Source organism: Miniopterus natalensis, chromosome X, assembly GCF_054644295.1.
Source record: "Miniopterus natalensis isolate mMinNat1 chromosome X, mMinNat1.hap1, whole genome shotgun sequence".
Taxonomy (NCBI): Eukaryota; Metazoa; Chordata; class Mammalia; order Chiroptera; family Miniopteridae; genus Miniopterus; species Miniopterus natalensis.
This window is the reverse complement of record NC_142103.1, coordinates 70090439-70116258: the sequence shown is the minus strand read 5'-3', so window position 1 is coordinate 70116258 and position 25820 is coordinate 70090439. Positions and strand designations below refer to the sequence as shown.

At 40.7% G+C, this 25820-nt stretch overlaps 1 protein-coding gene across 1 annotated transcript in view; it reads left to right on the top strand.

The window, feature by feature from the left end:
• The window catches only part of LOC107537279 (spindlin-2), a 43290-nt gene extending 31374 nt beyond the window's left edge, over window positions 1-11916 (top strand). Inside the window, exon 2 of the mRNA XM_016213260.2 lies at window positions 10775-11916. Coding sequence (XP_016068746.1) covers window positions 10777-11553 — 777 coding nt within the window. The 5' untranslated portion in view covers window positions 10775-10776 and the 3' untranslated portion in view covers window positions 11554-11916. The remainder of the gene's footprint in view (window positions 1-10774) is intronic.
• The last annotated feature ends 13904 nt before the right edge of the window (window positions 11917-25820 follow it).

Here is a 25820-nt window from a genome sequence, read left to right as displayed (position 1 = left end):
TTTTTAATGCTTACTCTCTCTTTGTTTACGTTCTCACTGAGATCACCCATTCTTCCCCTAAGGTCTTGAGCAACCTTATCAGCATTGTTTTAATATCTGCAGTTGATATTTTGGTTACTTCCATTTCATTCATTTTATTTAATTCTTTTTTCTGGGGACTGCTTTTGTTCTTTTATTTGGAACAGTTTTCTTTGTCTCCCCATTTTGTTTCTGTATATGAGGTAGATCTGCTATGACTCCCAAATTTGTTATGATGGCATTATGATGAAGGTGTCTTGTTGAGCTCAGTGGCACAATCTTCCCAATTACCTGTTCTCCCTGCTTCAGGAATATTTTTTGTGTTTTATGTGCACCCTCTGGTGTAGTTGAGTTTTGAATGCTGTGCCCTTTCATGGGTGGAGTCAATCCTTCAGGATGTGTGACTGTAAGGGTAAACCTCAGTCACCATGTATGAGATGTGTGCAGAGGTTGCCATCCAAAGCAGAGTTGTTCTCAACAGGGTCTAGCGCCTGCCAGAATCCCCCTTTTGGTTTTGCCACTTGAGTGGCTAATTGGGTCGAGCTCTGGTGTGGTCTGAAGCCCACCACTGGTTGTGTTGATTCTGCGTCCACTTGGGTAGGGTTCAGGTACAGGTCGATGTCAAGTGTTATGTATAACCAGCCTTGGGCTACTTGTCTGGAGCTACCACGCTGTTCACTGTTTCTGCCTCTACTGGGCCTGGGTGTGTGAGGGAAGGACGACCCTGTGTAAAATGTTGGCTTCCTCCAGCTTAAAGCTGGGAACTATTCTGTGAAAGGACCAAGGCTCTTTGAGGTCCACCTTTACCTGTCAGCTACTCTGCCTCCCTCTGAGATTGCCTGGTCATCCTCCAGAGCAGGGGTGGGGAACGTCCAGCTTGCAGGCTGTATACAGCCCACAAAATCATTTGGTCTGGCCCTGCCAAGGCAACCGCAGGTGGGACTCAAAATTCAATAAACCTAGGAGCTTTTTTACATAGCTGAATTTTTAAGTTGATAATTTTGTATGGCTCAAGAATGATATTGTAAATATCCAAATGGCCCTTGGCAGAAAAAAGTTTCCCCACCCCTTCTCCAGAGCCTTCTGAAGAAAGACTGTATGATGAGCCCAGGCTAGCCACAATCCACAGCCATTTCCACAGGTTAGAGCTCAGTAGGGTGAAGTAACCAGAGTCAGAAGTACAGGTCTAGTGGGGTGACTACTTAGGGATCACTCAGTCAGGCACTCTATGAGGGGAAAGTTGCCCCTGCTTCAAAGACAAAACACTCAGTCTCTGCCAGAGTATCCAACCCTGGTTCCCCCTAACAAGGTTCCCTTCAAGTTCAGTTTGTGTGCAACCATCCATCCCCTCTGCAAGAGCAAGCTTGGCCACTCTGGGCTCAAGGGGAAAGATCAGAGAGTCTCCCATTGAGGATGATGCCAGCCCTGCCTGAAGGAGGAGGCTAAGCACTTCATCCCAGTCCCAGACAATAGCCTCTGAGGATCTCACATTTTGAATGCCCCTGCTCTGAGCTGCTCTCCCTTCCGCCCACAGAACTGCACCCAGCAGGGGCATCCAGAATTTGGCAGGGCTGACTGAAACATTTTCCTGTTGTGGGACTGAATCCTCATTGATTCTTGCTGCCATACGCCACACAGACTCCTCTTCCTTTCTCTGTTGCTCTAGGTTGGGGGTCCCTGTGTGAGTTTGAGACCCCATGCTTCTAGGGGAAAGCAGGTTTGCAGCCATGATATCCCTCCTGCTTCTCAGCCACTACACCTTTCCCTGTATCTGCCTCTCTTACCAGTCTCTGTGTGGCTTCTTCTGTAAATGCGTGGTTATAATATTTCAGTTCATCTACCCTTTAGTTGATTATTCTGGTTGATTGCTCTGTAAATTAGCTGTAAAGCCAGTTTGGGGCCAGGAGAATGTGGGTGCAGTTTCCACCTACTCTGCAGCCATCTTGGAATCCTCCCAGTTCATATTTATTTATTTTTATTTATTTTTTAATATATTTTTATTATTTTCAGAGAGAGAGGAAAGGAGAAGGAGAGAGAGAGAGAGAGAGAAACATCAATGAGAGAGTCATTGATCGGCTACCTCCTGCACGCCCCCTGCTGGGGATCGAGCCCAAAACCTGGGCATGTGTCCTGACTGGGAATCAAACCTCGACCTCCTGGATCATAAGTCAATGCTGACCACTGGACCACTCCGGCCTGGCTACATTTTTTAATATTTTGTATTGAGTAACAGATTATTGTAGTTACAGTTATTTTTACTGTTTGTTTTTTTAACTTTCAAACTAAAGTTTTAAGTGAATTATGCACCACAATTACCACATTACAGAATTTAACTGACTATAGATTTACCCTTACCATTTTTTTGCTACTTTCTTATGTTTTTATTGGTACAATAAGCATCCTTTTACTTCCACTCTAAGAATTCCCTTTAGCATTTCTTGTAAGTCTAGTGGTGATGAACTTCCTCAGCTTTCAGCTTTTGTTCGTTCAGAGAAAGTCTTTAACTCTCCTTCATTCCTGAAGGACAAATTTGCTGGGTATAGAATTCTTCATTGATAGTTTTTTTATTATTATTATTTCCATATTTTAATATATATTATTCTCTTTTGACCTGAAAAGTTTCTGCTGATAAATCCACCCATAGTTGTATGGGGGTTACCTGTATGCAACTTACCTCTTTTCTCTTGCTTTTTTTCAAAATTCTTTGTCTTTCACTTTCAATGATTTAAAAAATTGTAATGTTTCTCAGTAGAACACTATTCAGATTCCACTTATTTGTAGTTCTTTGGGCCTCATTAATCTGTATGTTCATTTCTCTTCCCAGGTTTAGGCAGTTTTAGTCATTATTCCTTCAGTATACTCTCGGTATTTTTCACTTTTTTCTTCACCTCTGGAATTCCTATAATGCATATATTGTTTCTTTTTTATGGTGTCTTATAAGTTCTGTAGGTTTTTTCCACTTTTCAATTCTTTTTTGTTTTTTGTTTCTTTGACTAAATAATTTCAATTTTCCTGTATTCTAGGTCACTGATTCTTTCTTCTGTATGTTTGTGTCTGGTTTTGAAGCTCTCCATTGAATTATTCTGTTCTGACATATGTTTCATTTCTAGGATTTGTTTTTCAATGATCTCTATTTTGTTGAACTCATTTTTCTCATGAATTATATTTCAAAATTTGTCTGTGTATTCTTATAGTTCATTAACTTTCTTTAAGAGATTTATTCTTAATTCTTTGCCTGACAGTTCATAAATTTTCATTTATTTAGGTTATTGGAGCATTATTAGTTTCCTTTGGTGGTGTCATATTTTTGTTTGTGATCCTTGATTTCTTATATTGGTAATATGGGGATTTGAGTAAGTGGTCTTCTTTTCCAGATTTTACAGGTTCTCATTGACAGAGAGTTCTTTTCCAGTCAGTTCAGTTTGGATTTTTGTACATATCCACTGGAAATACCCTTCAGCATGTGGGACTTGCTGGAAGTATCACACTACCTGACTTCAAATTATACTACAGAGCTACGATAATCAAAACAGCATGGTATTGGCACAGAAACAGACACATAGATCAGTGGAACAGAACAGAGAGCCCAGATGTAAAACCACATGTATATGGGCAAATAATTTTTTACAAAGGAGATAGAAACACACAATGGAGTAGACAGTCACTTCAATAAATGATGCTGGGAAAACTGGAAAGCCAAAAGCAAAATAATGAAACTGGGCTGCAGTTTGTCCCCATGTACAAAAATTAACTCAAAATGGATCAAAGACCTAAATATAAGTCCCAAAACAATAAGTTACATAGAAGAAAACATAGGTACCAAACTTATAGACCTTGGTCATAGAGAACATTTTATAAACTTGACCCAAAAGGCAAGGGAAATAAAGGCAAAAATAAATGAATGGGACTATATCAAACTAAAAAGCTTCTGCACAACAAAAGAAACTTACACCAAAACAAAGAGGCAGCCAACCAGATGGGAGATGATATTTGCAAACAGTAGTTCCAACGAAGGTTTAATTTCCAAAATATATAAAGAACTCATAAAACTCAACACCAAACAAACAACCCAATCAAAAAGTGGGCAGAGGACTTGAACAGACACCTCTCCCAAGAAGACATACAAACAGCCAATAGATGTATAAAAAGCTGTTCAACCTCACTAGCAATTAAGGATATGCAAATCAAAACTCCAATGAGATACCACCTCATACCTGTTAGAGTGGCTATTATCAATAAGACAAGGAATACCAAGTGTTGGAGAGGTTGTGGCGAAAAGGGAACCCTCATTCACTGTTGGTGCGAATACAGACTGGTACAACCACTATAGAAAGCAGTCTGTGATTCCTCAAAAAATTAAGAATAGAGCTACCATACAACTCAGCAATCCCTCTCCTGGATATATATTCGAAAAAATTAAAAACGTGTATTTGCAAATATATATGCACCCCTATGTTCATGGCCAAGACATGGAGACAACCAAAGTGACCTTTGATAGAGGACTGGATAAAGAAGATATGGTGCATGTACACAATGGAATACTACACAACCATAAGAAAGGAGGAAATACTGCCATTTGCAACAACATGGATTGACCTTGAGAATATTATGCTAAGTGAAATAAGTCAAAAAATCTAAGGACCATATGATTTCACATTATTGATATGGAATAAAATTAAAACCCTCCCTTTTACTTTGTTTATGAGAAGCACCTGGCTGCTGGCTTCTCTGTTTAAAGAGTGGGATGAGTTGAAACTGCATTCTTCTTTCCCCCTCCTTCTTCCTGTTGTCTTTTAGTTGGTTTCAGGGTGATTTAAGCTATGAATCCCTTTTGCCTCCTGCCCCCTATCATCCTATCACTCCCTGTTCACCAACCCCCATCCTGTGTGCTGAGGCATGCTCAACTAGGAGTATCAGAATAGAGATAAGACTAGCCTGTGACTAAGTTTAGAAAGCCTCTTTGTTCTGTTTTAAACTCTGAACCTTTATAAACTGAAAACTTTCTTGTAGAAGGGGCTCAGACTTTGGAGTTGGACTCCTCTAGGCCCACCGGCATAAAATAAACCTCCTGAACCCCCAGCCTCTGAGTGGCACTTGGTCTTTCCGTAAGGTGAACGTCTTCGGTTCTGCAACAATTTTGCTTAGCATTATTTTCTCCAGGTCAATCCATACTGTCCCAAATGGTACAAGATCCTTCTTTACAGCTGCGTAGTATTCCATGGTGTAAATGTCCCACAGCTTTTTTATCCACTCATCTATTGATGGGCACTTGGGCTGTTTTCAGATCTTAGCTTTTGTAAATAACATTGCTATGAACATAGTGGTGAATATATTCTTTCTGATTAGTGTTTCAATATTCTTAGAATATATTCTTAGAAGTGGCATCACTGGGTCAAAAGGCTGCTCCATTTTTAACTTTTGGAGGAACCTCCATACTGTTTTCCATAGTGGCTGCATTCCCACCAGCAGCGTACCAGGGCTCCCCTTTCTCCACATTCTCACCAGCATGTATCACTTGTTGATTTTGTTGATGGTAGCCATTCTTACAGGTGTGAAGTGATATCTCATTGTGGTTTTAATTTGTATCTCTCTGATGATTAGTGACGTCAAACCTTTTTTCATATGGCTCTTGGCCATCTATATGTCCTCTTTGGAGAAGTGTCTATTCAGGTCTTTTGCCCATTTTTAAATTGGATTGTGTGTCTTCCTCTTGCTGAGTAGTATAAGTTCTTTGTACACTTTGGAAATTAGCCCCTTATCAGATACATCCTTGGCAAATATGTTCTTCCAAACCATGGGGTTCCTTTGTATTTTGAGGCTGTTTTAGGGACTACTTCTTAAAAAGCAGAATTAATTATTCTCACCCGTACTCTAACCTTAGCCACTCGTCAAACGGCTAATATCTATACAGATTCTAAATATGCATCTCACATCTTACACTCACATGCCCATATTTGGGAAGAAAGGGGATTCCTAACAACAAAAGGCTCTCCCATCACTACTGCGCCCTTAATTCTCAAACTCTTACAAGCAGCACACCTTCCTTGAGCGCCAGCTGTTATACACTGTAAAGGGCATCAGATTGGAAACAGCCCCATAATACTGGGCAACAACAGGGAAGACCATGAAGCTAAGACAGCTGCACAAAAAGAGCCTCCAAGGCCTCAGCTCTTAGCCATCTCCCACCTCAATCCACAATACAGTCCCCAGGAGCAGGAATCCCTCCTTGCTCAAGGGGCTGTCCAAGAACAACCTTGGCTAAAACTTCAAGGGAAATATATCTTTCCCCAGGATCAAGCCCTCCAAATCTTAAAAACTATTCAAAATTCTTGAAACATAGGCTACAAACCTCTTTTACAACTCCTAAAGACCCTACTTACCTGTCCCAGAATGCCTGATCCTGGCTACTTTCTCTCTTACTCCCTCTCACAACTCTCATAATCATTCTATTAATGTCTTTAATGTTTGTCCCCGTATTCCACTCCAAGTCTCCTCATTCCTCCAAGATCATCTGTGAGCCTTCAGGAACCAGTCTGTTGGAGAAATGATGTTGCTACAAACCTCTGCATGATATCAGACCCTTGCCCAGGCTTCAAGGGGTCCATACCACATACCGGCTGACTACTACAGAAGTTCCACTCCCTGGTGGGGGATCCCGACACCCCCTTCCAGCCAGAAGCAGTCACGGAAGAAATGACCTCCGCCCCCACTCCTTAAAACAAAAAGGCTGGAATATTAGGTTTGGACAAAAACTTAATGTTATTGAGGGCTCAGCCCTCCCCAGCATGCTAATGTAACTTTTAGATGAATTCATTTCGCTAGTCACGTTCTGTTCGTTATGCTTGGTAACTTTCACTCCCTGCATAAGAAAGTAACTTTTAGATGACCTCAAGCAACAACCTGTTCCTTACATTCAATAACTTTTTACTCCCCCTTCGAAAAACCACATGCTGGCCAAAAAGTTCCCTCCCTACACCCTTTAAAGAGACTTCTTCACCAACCACTGGGCACTGACTCCACTTGGAACTCAGCCTATCTGTATTCAGATGCTTTAACCATCTGTATTCAGATGCCCTAATAAAATTGCTTTTACCTTCTTCATCTGGCCTCGTGTGTTCCTCCTCATCAAGCTTAACAGTAGTGGTACTAGGAAAAATACTTTCTAAAGTAACATCAAAGTCCTTCTTACAGGACTTTGGGCCTATTATCAAATGAGCCTATTATCAAATTCTTCCTGCATCAGCTTAATTCCCAAAAAGGTACATAGGTTAGGACTTGCTAGTTATTCCAGATTCCCTTTGAAGACTGACCCTCCACAGAAGGTCAGAAAGCTGTATTTCAGGAGAGGAGATTTGCATTGGTTTCTAAGTTAAATGCAAGCTTTGATGCCCTGGAACACCTAATGTACCAATCTGTACCTACTAATTACCTTTATGAGGTCAGACAATTCAAAATCATGACTCTAGAAGGATAACTGTAAAGGGAGCTGGTTCAATTTTCATAAATGAACTCCAAAGACAGACGATTTCACAAGAAATGTAAATATACCAACGAGTTGAAAGAATTTAGAAATAAAAGTTTTGAAAGTGGGTAAATTGTTGACCTAGACAAAGAAATATGAACAAATCTGTAATTAACTGGCAGTTAAGTGGCATATCTAGGAATAGTATCAGAAAAACACAAATTTTTGAAGAAGAATAAAAAACTTTTAGATTGTCTTTCAAAATAAAAACCTGGAATTGCTGTGGGCATTGTTGATTACCTCACCAATATCCACTTCAGTCTTCCTTGATTGTGTACTACCTATGTCCTTTTGGTGGGATTGACCCCATCCCTTACTTCAAGGATGGTACTTGACTAGTATAAGCCAATTAGTCAAATGGTACCAGTTTGTTAATGTGATTGTTTATGAAATAAGTATATAAACTGTATCTAAGACTAGTGGACATAGTGTTATCTTTGTCCATATTACAAGGACAGGCAAATGACCTATGATGGTCCCAATCAAAGTAAAGCAGAATTTTGATCAAAAGTTGCTATAACTAATATAATATTGAATGTCAAATGGAATTTTAAAAAGTTGCTATAGCCCTGGCCACTTTGGCTCAGTGGTTAAAGCGTTGGCCTGTGGTCGAGGGTTTGATTCCCGGTCAAGGGCATGCACCTCGATTGCAAGCTCCATCCCCAGTCAGGGTCTGTTCAGGAGGCAACCAATCAATATGTCTCCTCTGTCCCCTCCACTCTCTCTAAGAAAAATCAATGGAAAAAATATCCTTCGTGAGGATTAACACAAAAAGAAAGAAAAGGAAAAAGAAAGAAAGAGAGAAGGAGGGAGGGAGGGAGAAGAGAGAGAGATCGAGAGAGAGAGAGAAAAGAAAGAAGAAAAAGAAAGAAAGAAGAAAGAAAGAAAGAAAGAAAGAAAGAAAGAAAGAAAGAAAGAAAGAAAGAAAGAAAGAAAGAAAGAAAGAAAGAAAGAAAGAAAGAAGAAAGAAAGAAAGAAAGAAAGAAAGAAAGAAAGAAAGAAAGAAAGAAAGAAAGAAAGAAAGAAAGAAAGAAAGAAAGAAGAAAGAAAGAAGGAAGGAAGAAAGAAAGAAAGAGAAAGAAAGAAAGAAAGAAAGAAAGAAAGAAAGAAAGAAAGAAAGAAAGAAAGAAAGAAAGAGGGAGGGAGGGAGGGAGGGAGGGAGGGAGGGAGGGAGGGAGGGAGGGAGAGAGAAAGAAGAAGAAAGAAAGAAAGAAAGAAAGAAAGAAAGAAAGAAAGAAAGAAAGAAAGAAAGAAAGAAAGAAAGAAAGAAAGAAAGAAAGAAAGAAAGACCAGAGACTCAGTGGCTTAAACAACACAAATTTATTTTCTCACAATTCTGGAAATTAGGTGTCCAAGATCATGGTGTCCTCAGAGTTGATTTTTTCCTGAGGACTCTCCCTCAGTATTTACATGGTCATTCTTCCATGTGTATCTGAGTTCAAATCTCTTCTTATAAGGACACCACTGATACTAGATTAAGGCGAACCTATGTGACCCCGTTTTACTTATTACCTCTTTAAAGATCTTACCTCCAAATATTTTCACACTCTGAGGTGCAGGGGGCTAGGACTTCAATATATAAATTTAGCGGGAACAGAATTCAGTTCATAATACTGAGCACTTAGATTAAGTCTAATCTAACACCTATTATATTTTTCAAATAAGTAACCAATAAATTCTTTTTATTTTAAATCAATATGAGGCGGTTTTCAACTTGCATGTAATTGATAACATCCTACCTGATAAAGAACCATAATAATATTGATATTTTACAGGATTATGGGGTACTATGGACAAAAAATTATAAATAACAAAAAAAATACAAAAGATACAAAATGGATGCCACTTTAAGTAAAAATAGATATAGTTTGTTATAAATTGCAATTACATTAGAGAATAAATTTTTTCCCCAAAATTAGGTCTCCAAACTTAAAAGCTTACCCGTGATTTCAAGATACTCTTATTATGGGTATTTCTAGGTATGTGCATACAAAGAATTATGTCTGTCGCGGTTAGGTAGTGGTGTATATTTCGGAATATGTGTTTGTGAACATGAATATCTGCAAATATTATACAGAAAATGTACATATGTATGCACACACATATATTTGTGTATGGATATAAAGGATTTCTGAATCCATATATGTTTTGAGTAAAGTAAGGTATTTCTGTGTGAATATCTGTGCATGCAAAAATGTGAGGAATGTGTTAAGAATGGAAAACCACTCTAGCAGAGAACTGAGGGGTGGAGCTAGAAAGCATGAGAGGGTGAAGGTGGGGAATAAAAGAAGAAAGGAGCACCAATAGGTCACAAAGGTATGAATTTTGGAACCGGGAGAAGCCTAGGCTCTTTTCCTAGGCAAGAAAGGCTGGCTGTGCAGTGTATAGCAGGAAGGGGAGGCCTCTTTGCGGACAAATACTAAGAGCGCATTTTTGTGCGGAAAAGGGGAGGAGACTGCTGCAGCAGTAGCGGCTGGTGGGATCCCAATGTGGCAGAGGGGCCTCTGCCGCCGACTGGGAGGCAGAGGGTCCGTGAGCACAGTGCTGGAGACACAGCCGCCACCCTCTTCGCCTGCCGGCACGCCCTCCCAGACACGCTCCTCATCTACGGAGCTTCTCTAACCAGCTCTTGCAAGCTCGCCGCTCGCCGCCCCCTAATTCTCCTTCCACACAGACTCACAGCGAAGGCAGGAGCGAGGAGTCCGATTTGGGCACGTGAAGCCCGCGATCTCGGGAGGTGGACGGCAGGCAGGCAAGGCCATTGGTAGGTAGCTGGTTGGAGGAGAGAGACGGGGTGGACTCCTGCAGGAGATAGGGGATGGAGGCTGACTCCGAGTGAGGCTGGGGTGCCCACGGCTGGAGGACAGTGAGTGCCCGCGGGTCAAAGCAGGGGAGGGATAGGCGCTTTGCAGGGGATTTAGAGTGGGCACCAGTAGTGGGCGGTGGAGGCGAGGGACTCTGAACGGGGAGGTAGCCTGTCCCCTCCTGCTGAGTTCCTAACTCCAGCCAGCACCACTGCCACTGCTGCCCTTTCTGCAGCCTAAAGGAACCTAGGAGGGAGAGCACTTGCAGGCATGCAGCCAGGATTTCCAGCAGTGGTTACAGGCTCATAGGGAAAATTTTGTTGCCAGCGCTGGGTCCGTAGAGATGTCGCTGTGGGGAGAGCTTCGCCTTATGGCATGTTGAATGTCTTCTTACCTTCTCTCTTATCTTCTCTGCTCCCGCTGGCTGCAGGCATGAAGACCCCCAATGCACAGGAAGCTGAAGGGCTACAAACCAGGGCACCAGCGGGACGGGCCGCTGGGTCTGCAAACATGACGAAGAAAAGAACCTTCCAAAAGAAACAGAGGGGCAGACCTTCATCCCAGCCCCGCAGGAACATCGTGGGCTGCAGAATTTCACACGGATGGAAGGAAGGGGACGAGCCCATCACCCAGTGGAAAGGAACCGTTCTGGATCAGGTGCCTATAAATCCCTCTCTTTATCTGGTGAAATATGATGGAATTGACTGTGTCTATGGACTGGAACTTCACAGAGATGAAAGAGTTTTGTCTCTTAAAATTCTTTCTGACAGGGTGGCATCATCTCAAATCACTGATGCAAACCTTGCAAATACCATAGTTGGTAAAGCCGTGGAACATATGTTTGAGGGCGAGCATGGTTCTAAGGATGAATGGAGAGGGATGGTCCTAGCGCAAGCACCAATCATGAAAGCCTGGTTTTATATTACCTATGAGAAAGATCCTGTCTTGTACATGTACCAGCTTCTAGATGACTATAAAGAAGGAGACCTCCGTATCATGCCAGAGTCCAGCGAGTCTCCTCCAGCAGAAAGGGAAACAGGAGGAGTTGTAGATGGCCTGATAGGCAAACATGTGGAATATACCAAAGAAGATGGCTCCAAACGGATTGGCATGGTCATTCACCAAGTGGAAGCCAAACCCTCTGTGTACTTCATCAAGTTTGATGATGATTTCCATATCTATGTCTATGATTTGGTGAAAAAGTCCTAACTGTTAGGGTACACTTTGCCACATTTGTGAAAACAGATGTATACTTTGTGGACATGCAAAATAATGTTGCTTTTCAGTGTTTTGGAAGCTTAAGGGTCCCCGTTAATTCAGCATCTTTGCCAGCATAACTGTTGTTTTGTTCTGAAAAATACAAATGTGTGTGGACATGACTTGCTGTGTGTAAGGACTTTATCATGTTGAACAGATTGGGTGTGTTTGGTGGATGGGGCATGAAAGGAAGGGACAGCTGTAAATTCAGGCTGTGAATAAAGTTCAGCTAGTATCTAATCAGTCATCTAAAAATGGAATAAGACTTAGCTGGCCTAGTCTAGGGAGGAGGGAGGAGAAGAAACCAGAGATGGGCTGTGGGGGGAGGGGAAAGGAGAAGTGACTGCTTAGGAAGAAGTGGGGAGGGGCCAGAAATGGAGGGGCTCCCTGGGAGGAGGGATGTCTTAGGAGGGGGAGGCACCCAACTGGGAGGTGGTGAAGAATAACAGAGGGAGAGGGAGACCTTGGGGCTTAGAGGAAAACAGACAGAATAAATTGAGTAGAGAGGGGCACAAAAAAAGCTCAGAAGGGGTCCAGAGCAAGGGAGAAAGACAAAGTTGGCAGGGATTTGGGGAGAGGCTAAAGGATACTCTAAGGGAGAGCCTATGCATGTATGAGGGGCCAAGGGCCAGGGATACTGAGGAAGGAGGAACTCTAAGAAGAAAGACTGACCAAGGCAGTGAGAATACAGAAAAAGGTGTGGGGAGTGGGACTCATGAGAGATGGCAAGGCCCAGGAAAAACTTGGACTTCCGACAGTATCCACATCGCTGTCCCTGGCTCTGTGCACAAAGGATGTGGCAACTTTCAAAGAAACCAGATGGATTGGAGGTTCCCTAGAAGGGTATTTTGACAGGGATGACTCAAGGGTTAAGCAGGAGCCAAGGTTATACCTAAAACTTTTATTTCAGGGAATTCATGCCACAACTGCAAAGCAGAGCCCCCAACCCTCAGCCTAAACACACTGACGCTGCGCACTTAAGCATGTGGCTGTGGGTGGCCTCACATTTCCCAGAGGACCCAGGTGTAGTAAATCAGGGACCTGAAGGTCTTCGTTCCTTTACCCTACACCGTATAAACAGTTTCTGTGGGGATTGGGTCAGTGGGGCTCTCAGAACTTAAAAGCTGGGCCACTGCATTTGGAAAGTATTTTATGCACAAAAAATGAACCTTGCAGAAGCCATGTACATCAGTCCCTTCATTGTCCTGTCCCTGGCTGGGCTGTACCTTACCTCCCTACAGAGAGGAGAGGCATCAGAGGATTGCACCTACTGTTTCTCTCCAGGGCGTGGAGCATGACAGTCCATGCTTCTCTCAGTAGCAGCCTGAAACGACAGGTGGCTCCAGCCAGTGCTCCACCAAATTGAGGTCTGCTGCCCCCAGAAGCCCCACTGTTGACTGTATCCGAACAAGCTGGCTTATTGTATCCCAACAAGGTGGCTACTGACTCTTCACAGGGAACTCCTGGCCAGATTTGCCCACCCCAAGCACATGGGGAGCAGTGATGGAAGTCTGTGCAGTTGTGTTTCCAGGTGAGATAGATGGCATGGGGAAGTCAGGCTGGGGTTTGTGGCTTGGTTTAACTAACTCCTTGGACACTATTGCCACATAGAGGTGTAGTGGTTGTTGGTGAGAGGTTGCAGTAACCGCACTAAAGTCCCTCAGAGATATGGTGTCCGGACACATGGGCCCTTCTCTTCCTCTCCTCCTTGCCTTTCCCCAGTTCCACCATGGAGGTTCCCCTCAGAACCCTCTCTGTGGTTTACACATCTCACACTTCACCAAAATATACCCCCGCCTTAACGGTAGAGTTCTGGTTACTCCCTACTGTCCAGATTCAACTTAACTCCATGCATAGCAGTGGGAGGGCGAGGCGGGAGCTTCCAAATGTTGAAAGAAGTTAGTAATGCCTGCTCCTTCTGCACCCAACATGACCTGAAGCTGTTTGCTTCAAGAATGACACAAGGCAAGCCCACCTCACCATAGCAGGGATTTATTTTCTTTCATATATTACTCAGTTTAGTGTGACAATCACCTGCAGGACACCCATGAGCCAATTTCAGCCAGCTGTCATGCCTCATTTGATCTTCCTGATTTTGTTTTCTACTAACATAGTTTGCTATGTTTATATAGCTACTTAGACTTTTGGGTGATTTCTTATTTCTGGCTCACCTGTAAAAAAACAACAGCAAACTAAGGATTATGGTCCACATTCCTACAAGGATACAAGCAGCTGGGTCTGAGGAAGGGCTCAGCCCATTATAGACTCAGAATGCTCTCTCAAGTTGGCTGAGCCCACAGCTGGTCTTCTTCACTCTAATAAATAAAATGCCCAGTTGTCCCCCAGAGTCATTTGTGTGTATCGCTTTGAGGCGAGGCCCAGGGAAAACTGCCTAGCTCCCCTTTGGGCTTATTTTGAGTTTGTTTTTAATTTGATTATTTTATTTTCATCGCATCAATAGTCACTACAGGTAACGCTCTGTCAGGCAGTCTTCTAGGCACAGGCACTTACGATGTGGTAATGATCAAAAGAAACAAAATAATCCTACCCTCATGGAACTTTCATTTTCATTTACCAGACAGTAGCCAAGATAAAGTGAGTAAATGTAAAGCATTTTCAAGTTGATAAGTGTTAAGAAGGCAAAAAAGGAAAGCAAGAATGGGGAATGGAAATTCCAGACAGGAGTGTGAAATTGATTAGATAGGGAGGCCAGGAGAGCCTCACTGAGAACATGGCTTTTGAGTAAAGACCTAAAGGCAATGAGAGGACTGGCCCTGTGCATGTCTGGGGAAGGAGCATTCCAGGCAGGGGGATGCGAGTGGTGAGCTCCCAAGACACTTGTGACCTGCCATGTTCCAGAAACACTGAGGATACTAGCATGGCTGAAGCTGAGCTAGCGAGGTAGAGAATATCAAGAAGTGAGTTCAGTCATGGGCAGCTTAACTCAGTGGTTAGAGAGTCGGCCCTGGAACTGAAGGGTCTCAGGTTTGATTCAGATCAAGGGCAGGTACCTTGGTTGCAGCCCTATTCGAGGATACACATCAGTGTTTCTCTCTCTCCCTCCCTTCCACTCTCTCTGAAAAGCAATGGAAAAAATAACCTTGGGTAAGGATTAAAAAAAGAAGTGAGTTCAGAGAGGTGGTTGGGATCCGGAAGAAGCAGAAAGCTTAGAGCCTTGGAGGTGCTGGAATGACTTTGGCTTTTACACTGAGTGTGATGGGGATCCATTTGATTATTTTTAGCAGAAGTGTGATGTGATTTGTCTCGTATTTTAACAGGATCACTCTGGAAACTTCAGAAAGTAGTCTGTGTGAGGTATAAGGATGGAAAAAGGGAGATCAATTTGGGACTATCCAATATTCCAGGTAACAGATACCATGGTTTAAACCAGTCTGGTGACAGTGGGTGTGATAAGAATTGTTTGAATTCTTGCTATATTTTGAAGCATAGCTCCATAATTTGACCTTAGAGAAGATAACTGGTGGAAGAGAAATACAGCAGGTGTCAATGACAACAGTACATTTTCTGATATCCTTGAAACACACAACCTCCCAAGGGTAAAAGCAGATGAAGGATTTGGATTCTTACTGCTTTTGTTTGGGTGTATAATGTTGATGAAGTGACCTACCAGAGCATGAGACACTGACAAGAAAACAACAACACTGTAAATTGTTACTCTCAGGTTCACCCCCTTGGAATGTTCTCTAACTTTCCATTTGAACCAGTTCAAAATTAAAAGGTGGTATCATCATAATAGGGAGCAGGTACTCCAAACAGTGTTTGTCATGGATTAAAACAGTTAGTACAGAATTTAAAATAATTAGGTGGTCAGAGGAGGCAGAATTCAGACAGGCCTTGAACTTATACTGTGTCTGAGTAAAGGACAGATGCCTATACCAATGTAGAATTTTTCAAAATGCATTTTTATGTCACAACCCATTCTACATTCCCAAGCCCAAGCGTTATTGTCCTTTCTAAGTATAAGTGAGTTAAAATGAGGTGGACATGATATTAATGATTAGTTATTAGTGATGGGATTACACAGTCAATCAGTCTTGGTTTGTGCATGCATTACCTTTAAAGGGATGTGGCCAGAGTCTTCCAACTCTTTTCCCAGGTTATTATTGGAGACAATTGCAAAGTGCAACTTTGGAATGCCAACAGTCTCCTTTCCTATCTTAGGGGTAGTAACCATCATTCTGTATTTTTCTTAGAGAACTGGTGCTAGGTCCTGGCATACTTGCAATGGATATATGTTCTCTTCCAGATTGAAATTGTGCCACAGCTCAACATAAAATTCATTTGAGGTTTCAAAGGACTAATAAATAAAACCCTTTTTTTCTCTTTGCAAGTTTTGTAACCATTTGAGAGACAGGCACAATAATCACAAAAATGGAGGTCAAAATATTTCCTTTATAATTCATAAAAGCTGGATTGGGAGGACATCCTTTGCTATGAATCCATTGCAAGGACTTCCTCATACTTCACCCAGTCATAGGCAGAGCAAGATAACTGCAGGCCTTCCAGACAGGGACAGATGCCCCTGGCTCCCAAAGCTTACTCTCTCTGTTTGAGAGTAAATTAGATTGCATCTTCTGCTTAAGAGAGATAAATCCAAGAGACAACTCAGAAGGTTTCTCACATATTTAACACCTCTCAAACTTAGCAATTAAAGAAGTCATTGGGAGGTATGAAGCCAAAGGAATGCAGGTCCTATTTGACAGCCACTATACATTGTACTTGGTAAGAGAAACAAAATGAAATATCTTTTTTAAATAATTTGTATTAAGGTACATAACTGAAATATGGCATCATATTAATTTCATGTGTACAGCATAATGACTTGATAATTGTATATATTGTGGAATAATTACCATTAAGTCATGTAGTTAAAAATATATCACCATACATAGTTCCAAATTTCTTTCTTGTGATGAGAACTTTTAAGATTTACTCTCTTAGAAACTTTCAAATATGCATTGCAGTATTATTAACTATAGTCACCATGCTGTACATTACATTCCCATGATCTATATATTTTATAACTGGAGGTTTGTACATGTTGACTCCCTTCACCCATTTCGCTCACCACTTCTTAACTTTGTGCAGTTAATATTTGTACAACATATTTGAGCATAATTTGCAGTGGGTTATAGTTTAGGGTATTAATATTTTCAGTGTGGCTTTAATGTGCTTTTAAAAATCAGTTCAAGAGGCTTCTGAGATAAACCATGAACTTCCTAGTTCACTCATTAAAGAAGCAATGGTAGGTATTGAAGAAGGGCCCTCACAAAGTGTGAGCAAGACTCCTCTGATTCTCTTATAATCTTCTTGTCTCCATCATGAAGGGAAAGTACTATACCACTGGTTTACCACAGAAGTGGTTAATAAAATCACTGGTTCAAAAAAGACTAAAATGTGGTTAGAGGAACATTCTTTCACTAAAATTGCTTTAAAATCAGATAAAATATGACAGATTTCCTCTTATTATTTTATTTTTCAAATGAAAAAGCAGTAAGAATAATCACCTATTTATTAATTAATACTTACATAAGAAGTTTTAATCCTTGAAGGCCCTGTTTTAACTTACATTTGACCATATTATTTTATTTATTTATTTACTTACTTAAAATTTATCTTTGGTGTTTAAAGTATTACAGATGTCCCCTTTTCCCCCATTGATCCCCTCTACACCGCATCTGCCCCACTCCCAGGCCTTCCACATAATAATGTGTGTGTCCATGGGTTATGCTTGTAGACATGTAAGTTCTTTGATTAATCTTTCCCCACCCACTCCCCCATCCCCGCCTTCCCTCTGAGATTCATCAGTCTGTTCCATGCTTCTATATCTCTGGATCTATTTTGTTTATCAGTTTATTTTGCTTATTACATTCCACATATGAGTGAGGTCATGTGATACTTGTCTTTCTCTGACTGGCTTATTTCACTTAGCATAATACTCTCTAGTTCCCTCCATACTGACCCAAAGGATAAAAGACCCTTCTTTTTTATAGCTGCATAGTATTCCATGTGTAAATGTACCACAGCTTTTTTCTCCACTCATCTACTGATGTGCACTTGAGAAGAATGTGTATTCTGCAGTTTTGGGGTGGAATGCTTTGTAAATGTCAATTAAATCCATCTACTCTAGGGTGTCATTTAGAGTTACTATTTCCTTGTTGATTTTTTGTCTGGAAGACCTATCCAGTGAAATCAGTGGGGTGTTAAAGTCCCCCAAAATGGCTGTCTTGCTGTTGATCTCTTCCTTAAAGTCTTCTAGAAGTTTTTAAATAAATTTAGGTCCTCCTATATTGAGTGCATATATGTTTACCAGGGTTATATCCTCTTGTTGGATCAAACCCTTTAGTATTATGCAGTGACCTTTCATTTCTCTCGTTATGGTCTTCATTTTGAAGTCTATTTTGTCTGATATGAGTATTACTACTTCAGCTTTTTTTTTTTTTTTTTTCATTTCCATTTGCATGGAAAATTTTTTTCCATCCCTTCACTCTCATCTTGTGTGAGTCTTTTGGTTTGAGGGGGGTCTCTTGTAGACAGCATATATATGGATCATGTTTTCTTATCCATTCAGCAACCTTATGTCTTTTTATTGGAACATTTAATCCATTTACATTTAAGGTTATCATTGATAGATACTTATATATTGCTATTTTAATTCTTTATGCCTATGTTTCTCTTTTTATTTCTACTTCTAATTACAGCAGTCCCTTTAACATTTCCTGCCATGCTGGTTTGGTGGTGATAAACTCCTTTAGCCTTTTTTTGTCTGGGAAGCTCCTTATTTTACCATCTATCTTGAATGATAGTCTTGCTGGATAGAGTAGTCTTCGTTTCAGATCCTTCTTTTGCATTACCTTGAATACTTCATGCCATTCCCTTCTGGCCTGTAGAGTTTCTGATGAGAAGTCAGCTGACAGGCTTATGGGAGCTCCTTCATAGGTAACAGATGGCTTTTCTCTTGCTGCCTTTACTATTCTCTCTTTGTCTTGAATTCTTGGTATTTTAATTATGATGTGTCTAGGCATGGGCCTCTTTGGATTCTTCTTTGTCGGGACTCTCTGTGCCTCTTGAACTTGTGTGACTTTTTCCTTGAGAGGTAATGGAAGTTTTCTGCTAATATCTTCAAACAGGTTCTCTAACCCTTGCTTACTTTTGACCTCTTCTGGTACTCCTATGATGTGAATATTGTTATGTTTCATGTTGTCCCACAGCTCCCTTAGGCTGTCCTGCTGTTTTTAAATTGTTTTTTCTTTTTGGAACTCTGAGTGATTTTTTCTAACCTGTCTTCTAAGTCTCTGATCCAGTCCTCAGTTTCCTCTAATCTGCTGTTTATTCCTTCCAATGTATTCTTTATTTCTGCTATGTCATTCTTAGTTTCCTTCATATTTTCCACATCTTTTTTCTTGCTGTTGAGCATCTTTACAATCAGTATTCTGAACTCTATATCTGATAGATTGCTTATCTCCATTTCATTTAGCTCTTTTTATGGAGGCTTCGCTTATTCTTTCATTTGGGGCTTGCTTTTTTTGTCTCCCCATTTTGTCTGCCTATTTGGGTTTGTTTCTATGTATTAAGTAGATCTGCTAGGACTCTCAAGTCTTTTTGAATGGTCTCTGGTGCAGGCCAATGTCAGACGCAGTTTGTGACTGGCCCTGAGTACCCTGTTTGCAGCTATCAACAACCCTCAGCTTGAGGTCTCTTCTGCTGGGGCTGGGTGCAGTTGGGCAGGACCAAGATCCACACCAAAGTCTGCTTTTCCAAGGCCCGGGTCCAGAAGCAGATCAGGCAAAGACTCAAAGCACTCTGAGGTCTGCCTCTGATGCAGGCTGATTAATCTGATTCTTTTAATGAGCCTCAGGCTGTAGAAACTCCTCTGGGTAGGGCCAGAAGTTTTCCAACAGGTTGGGGCAATTGCACCCCCTCCCAGGTAAAAGCAGCAATTGTCTGCCTGAGAAAGATGTCCTCTGCAGTATAGGGGAATGACTTGGCATAGGAACCCAGAGGGGTGCCCTCTGATCTCTATCTCCAGAGCCCATAACCCTAGGTTCTCCTCACACAGCTCTAGCCCACTCTACCCTCCCTCTGCTGGAGCCCAAGGTAAGTGGCTGCACAGGAAACTTTGTTCATTGGCCCTTTAAGAGGGTGCCTGCATTTCTAGCAGCCTCTCCCTGGGAGACCAGGCTGCTTTTCACAGCCAGATGTTATGTGGGCTTCTTTCTCAGTTCTGGTGCTGTTCGCTGGGAAGCCTAGCCTGGGGTTTATGGCCCAGAGCCCTCAGTGGGAACCCCCCACAGCTGGGATATCCCTCTGGAACTTCAGTTGCTGCCTGTGGGAGCTCAACCAGCCCTTTCGCGCCTCTGTACTTTCTACCAGTCTCTATGCGGTCTCCACCTTTTTTCCTTGGTTGTGTGGGTGCTCTCCAGCCCGTCTTCAGTTGCAGTTGATTATTCAGGACAGTTTCTCTATATTTTAATTGTAATTCCAGTTTGGTCCTGGGAGAGTGTCAGTGTGGCTTCTACTCAGTCCGCCCCCATCTCGACAGACCTCCTTTTAAATGTATAGCTGAGCTTTAAAGATTGTGAGTAAAATCCCCAGAGAGCAACAATAAAAAACTGAAAATGAAAGCAGTAAGCGTATGACCTGATCCTTTGGTAGCATGGAGAGAGAAAGGTGTCTCAAAAACTAAAAGATTTAGAAAATAAAATAAAGCCTTAAATATGATTACATTGGGTGTTGGGAATTAAGGTCTCTTTGCCTTTCTTTCAATTCTCCTCTTAATAGAAGTAGCAATCTTTTAAAAATATAAATAAGATTATATCACCCTCCTACTTAAAACTCCACAAAACCTTTCTATTACAGTTGATATACCATCCAATGTTCTTGCTTTACTCTGCAAGCCTTAGATCATGTACTCTCAACTAGGATGATATTGCCCACAAGGAGGAGAAAGCTGATCCTTGCGTGGGAGGTAAAAAAAAAAAATCTTAACTATTAGAATGGTTTGTGGCCCTCCAAAGCTCAACTATATCTGGCAAAATCTTATTCCTTAGAATTTAATTACTCTCTGTAGGTTTTCATGGATATCACAAGAAACAACATTGACACTGAGTTCACGGAAGATATACTAAATGCATGGAAGATAGGTGCTACAAAACCATGGCAAATAGATGGCTGTGATTGGAGGACTTTCAAGCCATTGCTCATTCTTGAAGTCATATCATTAGAAATGGTCTGTTTGCACCTATTTACTGGCATTGATCACATTTATATTTTGTCCCCCAGGCCTTGTGTGTGACTTGAGATTTTATAATTAACTAAAAATGATATATATTTAATTATTCAACCCATCAATTATTATGTCAAGTGGTGAAAAGAAAAATGTCAGTGATTTATGAATAAATATCTAGCAGCTAGTTAAAACTTATATCAAGCAAAAGTTAAAAGTCAAGTTCACAAAAATAACTTTTTAAAAAATATATATCTTTATTGATTTCCGAGAGAGGAAGGGAGAGGGAGAGATAGAAACATCAATGATGAGAGAGTCATTGATTGGCTGCCTCTTGCACTCCCCCAACTGAGGATCGAGCCCGCTATCTGGGCATGTACCCTGACCGGGAATCGAACCCCGATCTTCTGGATCATAGGTCAATGCACAATTGCTGAGCCAGGCTGGGGTAAAAATAACTTTTTGAAAAATCAATTTTTTCAAATGTTTTATTTTTCTGGAAAAATAACTTTTGAATTATTTTTTTAAATGTGATTATACTGATATGTATATAAATTGCTAATTTACATATATACATTACATACATTATAATTTATATAAGTAAATTCCATTAAAAATCACTCAACAAATACAGTTAAGTTAGATGTTAATATTTTCCTAATTTTTTATTTTACCTCTATCTTCAAATTTACTTATTCCTAACACTATATAAAGCTTCCTATTTTTATGTGTGTAATTTTATGTATTAAGGACAGATACACATTTACTAAACAGATACACATTTACTAAACACTTTGCCATTTTAGATTCGATTGCAAGTAATAGAAAACCCAGACTCAGGTTTGCTTTAACTATAATGAAATTTCTTATCTCATAAATTGGAGTCAAAAGTAAGACTCCAGGAATGATATAATCAGCAGCTAAATGAAATACTCAAAGGTCTCAGAGTATTCCCATTCTCTCTTCTGCTATCTTCATTGTGCTGGTTTTGCCCTCAGGCTGGTTACAGAGATGCCAAAGGTCATATGTATGCATAGCATTATCCTAAATAAAAAAAAAATGAAACATTTCCCATTTCTCTTAAGAGTAAAGATTTTTTTTTTTTTTCAGAAGTCCTTCAGCCAACAGGTTGTCATGTTTAATCGTTCAGGATTATATCATATGACAAATGCTAAACCAATCACTTATGGGGGTGAAGGGAGGGATGGTATTATCATGATTACCTTAGAGTAACTTTTTAAAGAGGGATATATATATTGGGAAGTCAGTGGCCATGACTGCCTACAGGTACAAAATGTGTCACTAGGATAACAGTCTCTCTCTTAGCTTGGCTCCAGTCTCTTCTCTGTGATGCTTTTGGCCTCAGTCTCCAGATGATGGTAAGGGCAATGGAGCAATTTGATTCTCACATTTTAGGTTCACTCATGTTAAATAAAAAAGATAGTCTATCTTATATCCAGGAGTTTGTGCCAATTCACTCTGACTAGTTTGGGTGCCTAGTCCTAAAACAGTCATTCTAACAGTATTTCAGTGCTCTGCAAGGTTAGACTTAGGTTGTTCACAGAAGATAAATGGGGAATACAATTACCAGAAGTGTGATTAGATACTAGGCTGCAATGCCAAATGATGTTACAATTCAACACATTTTGCTGCTCTATATGAACCCCTCTTGCTATATACGCCATTTAAAAATGTCTTGTAGAGACATTCATCAATTGCTGATGGAATGTGAATTATCACCATCTATTTGGAAAATGCTCTTGCAAAAAATAACTGCTATTATAAAATTTAAGTCAATAGATTAACTTATTTTTAAAATTTAAATATATTAGAAAGGTAAAAATGTGTGCCTGTTTGTTGTCTTCTTTTTTTCAACATATTTGTGAGAGTCATTCATGTTGTTGCATGTAGTTGTAATTTTCTCATTCTCGCTCCTGTATGATGTTTCATTGTATGAATATACCACAAAATACCCAGTTTACTGTTGATGAAAATTTGGGTGGTTTCCAGGTTGGAGCTATTACAAATAGTTGAACACATATATTTTATAATAAAATATAGAGTTTTGTGTCAGATGGGCCAGGTACAGAAACCCAGGTACAGAAACTAGGGTATGGAGACTGACCAGGGCAGGAAGCCCTGGATGGCTAGCAAGGGGCAAAACTGGGAAAACAAGAACTTAGTCCCCAGGGTAACTTATCCTCCCCCAGCATACCACTGGTCATTTGGTTTAGACCCCCTGAGCATTTCTCCCTAAAGTTAACATCTAGGCCTCAGTTGTATTTAAGCTCTAGGCCAGATAAGCAGCGAAACCAAACAAATAGCACCCCGTGGCTGACTCAGGACCACATACATTGACCAATGACCCCCTACCCTGGCACCGACCCTAAAAGAGCACACCTGGACAGCTGATGAATATTCTATTAAGACCCTCCCCTAGACCTCCCCTAAGATTCCCACCTGCAAGAGAGAGATAAATATGCTCAGAACAAAGGACCCAGGGTGCACTCTCCACCAGGGGAGCACACCAGCGCCATCTCCTTCACCCTTCTTCCCTCCGAGGGACCCCACGAGACTTGCAACCAGGGAAGCAGTGGGCAGTGGCAGCAGCAACTCATCCCAGGCTTACCCCCTGAACCTGTCTCCAAGGCCCTTTCTCTCACTGACTTCCCAGTGAGCCAAAGCAGCCCAGCCTAGGCTCTCCTGTTGCTTCTTCTATGCCCCTCCTTGTTTCACATTCCCAAGTATATTTTTGCTGCCATCATGGACGCAATACCCTTTGGCTCAGTGCTGTGTAGCCCTTCCCTTTGGGTATCCCCATCCCCCTTTAATAAATTTAATTTTCCTTTATTCACCCATCTGAGATGGCTATTTAGTCTGCCTATGCATCACCACTGACTTAACCTTTCATTTTGGATTTTAGTGATAGGAGATTAAGGAATTCAAAACAGCTTTCTCAATAAAGATAGATTAAAACATAAAAAAGAAACAATAAAAGCTGGATAAAATAGTTAAAAATAAATTTTCTCAGCCTGGCCAGTGTTGCTCAGTAGTTGAACACTGACCCATGAACCAAGAGGTCAATTCCGGGTCGGGGCACATCCCCCGGGGTTGTGCCTCAATCCTCAGTCGGAGACGTGCAGGAGGCAGCCAATTTATGACTCTCATCATTGATGTTTCTATCCCTCTCTCCCTCTCCCTTCCTCTCTCTGAAATGAATAAAAACATTGAAAATAATAATAAATCTGCTCAAAGACATCTGAAAACCAAGAAGATAGGAAATAATTACCCAACCAGCATATGAGGGAGGACAGGTCAAAGAGATAAACAGTAAACGTGTTGGATGTTTTTCCCCCTGGGGAAGTTTACCTATTCAGGAGGGAACTGCTGAAAGGCTTAGAAGCTCAGAAGAGCTTATAAATTCCCCTTGAAGCTAAGGATACAGAAATTGGGGCCAAGAGCCCTGATAAACACCTTTCACTTTTGGTTGGGACTCCAAAGGTGCTATCCCAGGAATAAGGGTTAACCAGAACTAAATAAACCCTCACATGAATTACAGTATATATGAAAATTGCTTTCCACAAAAAAAACTGTATCAACTTCTCATTTGCCGCAGTACTAGATGTGAAATTCTTTCCTCATGCTCAATGTCATTAATATTTTAATGTTCTTTCATACTTTGTTGAATCAAAATTTTTAAAATTTTTCCTTTTAGGAATTATTTTATTGTTTTAAGCTTAGCTGTTCTGTTAACATCTGATCAGTCACCTGATTCAGATACCATAAGTAACTATTAAATATTCATATGGTTTACTGAAATTTTGTTTTGTTCATTTGCTTTTTCTAATGTTTTATTTTGCTGAATTTTACATTTTAGTAAATCAAATATTGATTTAGGGATAAATTTAGTGTAAACAATTTTTCCTGAGTGTTTTTCTTTTTAAAAAAAATTATTAAATTTATTGAGGTGACAATGGTCAATAGGGTCATATAGGTTTCAAGTGTACATTTCTATGATACAAGATCTGTATATTGCATTCTGTGCCCACCACCCAAAGTCAAATCATTTTCTGTCACCATATATTTGGCCCTCTTCTACCCTCTACCTCCCCTCTACCTCCTTCCCACTGGTAACCACTATACTGTTGTTTTTGTCTGTGAGTTTCAGTTTTATATCCCACATATGAGTGAAATCATATGGTCCTTAGCTTTTCCTGACTGACTTATTTCACTTAGCATAATATTCTCAAAGTCCATCCATGTTGTCACAAATGGCAGTATTTCCTCCTTTCTTATGGCTGAGTTATATTCCATAGATGTGTCATATCTTCTTTGTCCAGTCCTCTATCAAAGATGACTTTGGTTATGTCTATGTCTTAGCCACCACGAATAATACTCCAATGAATATAAGGGTGCATATATCTTTGCGAAAAATGTTTTTCGAATTTTTCGGGTAGATGCCCAGAAGAGGGATTGCTTGGTTGTATGGTAGTTTTATTCTTAAATTTTTGAGAAACCACCATACTGTTTTCCATAGTGGTTGTACCAGTTTCCAATCCCACCAGCAGTGAATGAGGGTTCCCTATTCGCCACAACCTCTCCAATACTTGGTATTACTCATCTTGTTGATAATAGCCACTCTAACAGGTGTGAGGTGGTATCTCATTGGAGTTTTGATTTGCATTTCCCTAATAGATGGTGAAGTTGAGCATCTTTTCCCATATCTGTTGGCCTTTTGTATGTCCTCTTGGGAGAGGTGTCTGTTCAAGTCCTCTGCCCACTTTTTAACTGGATTTTTGTTTGATTGGTATTGAGTTTTATGAGTATTTTTTACATATTTTAGATATTAACCCCTTGTTGGAGCTGTTGTTTGCAAATATCTCCTCCCATTTGGTTGGTGGCCTTTTTGTTTAGTTGAGGATTTCTTTTGCAGTTTTTTAGTTCAATATAGTCCCATTCATTTATTTTTGCT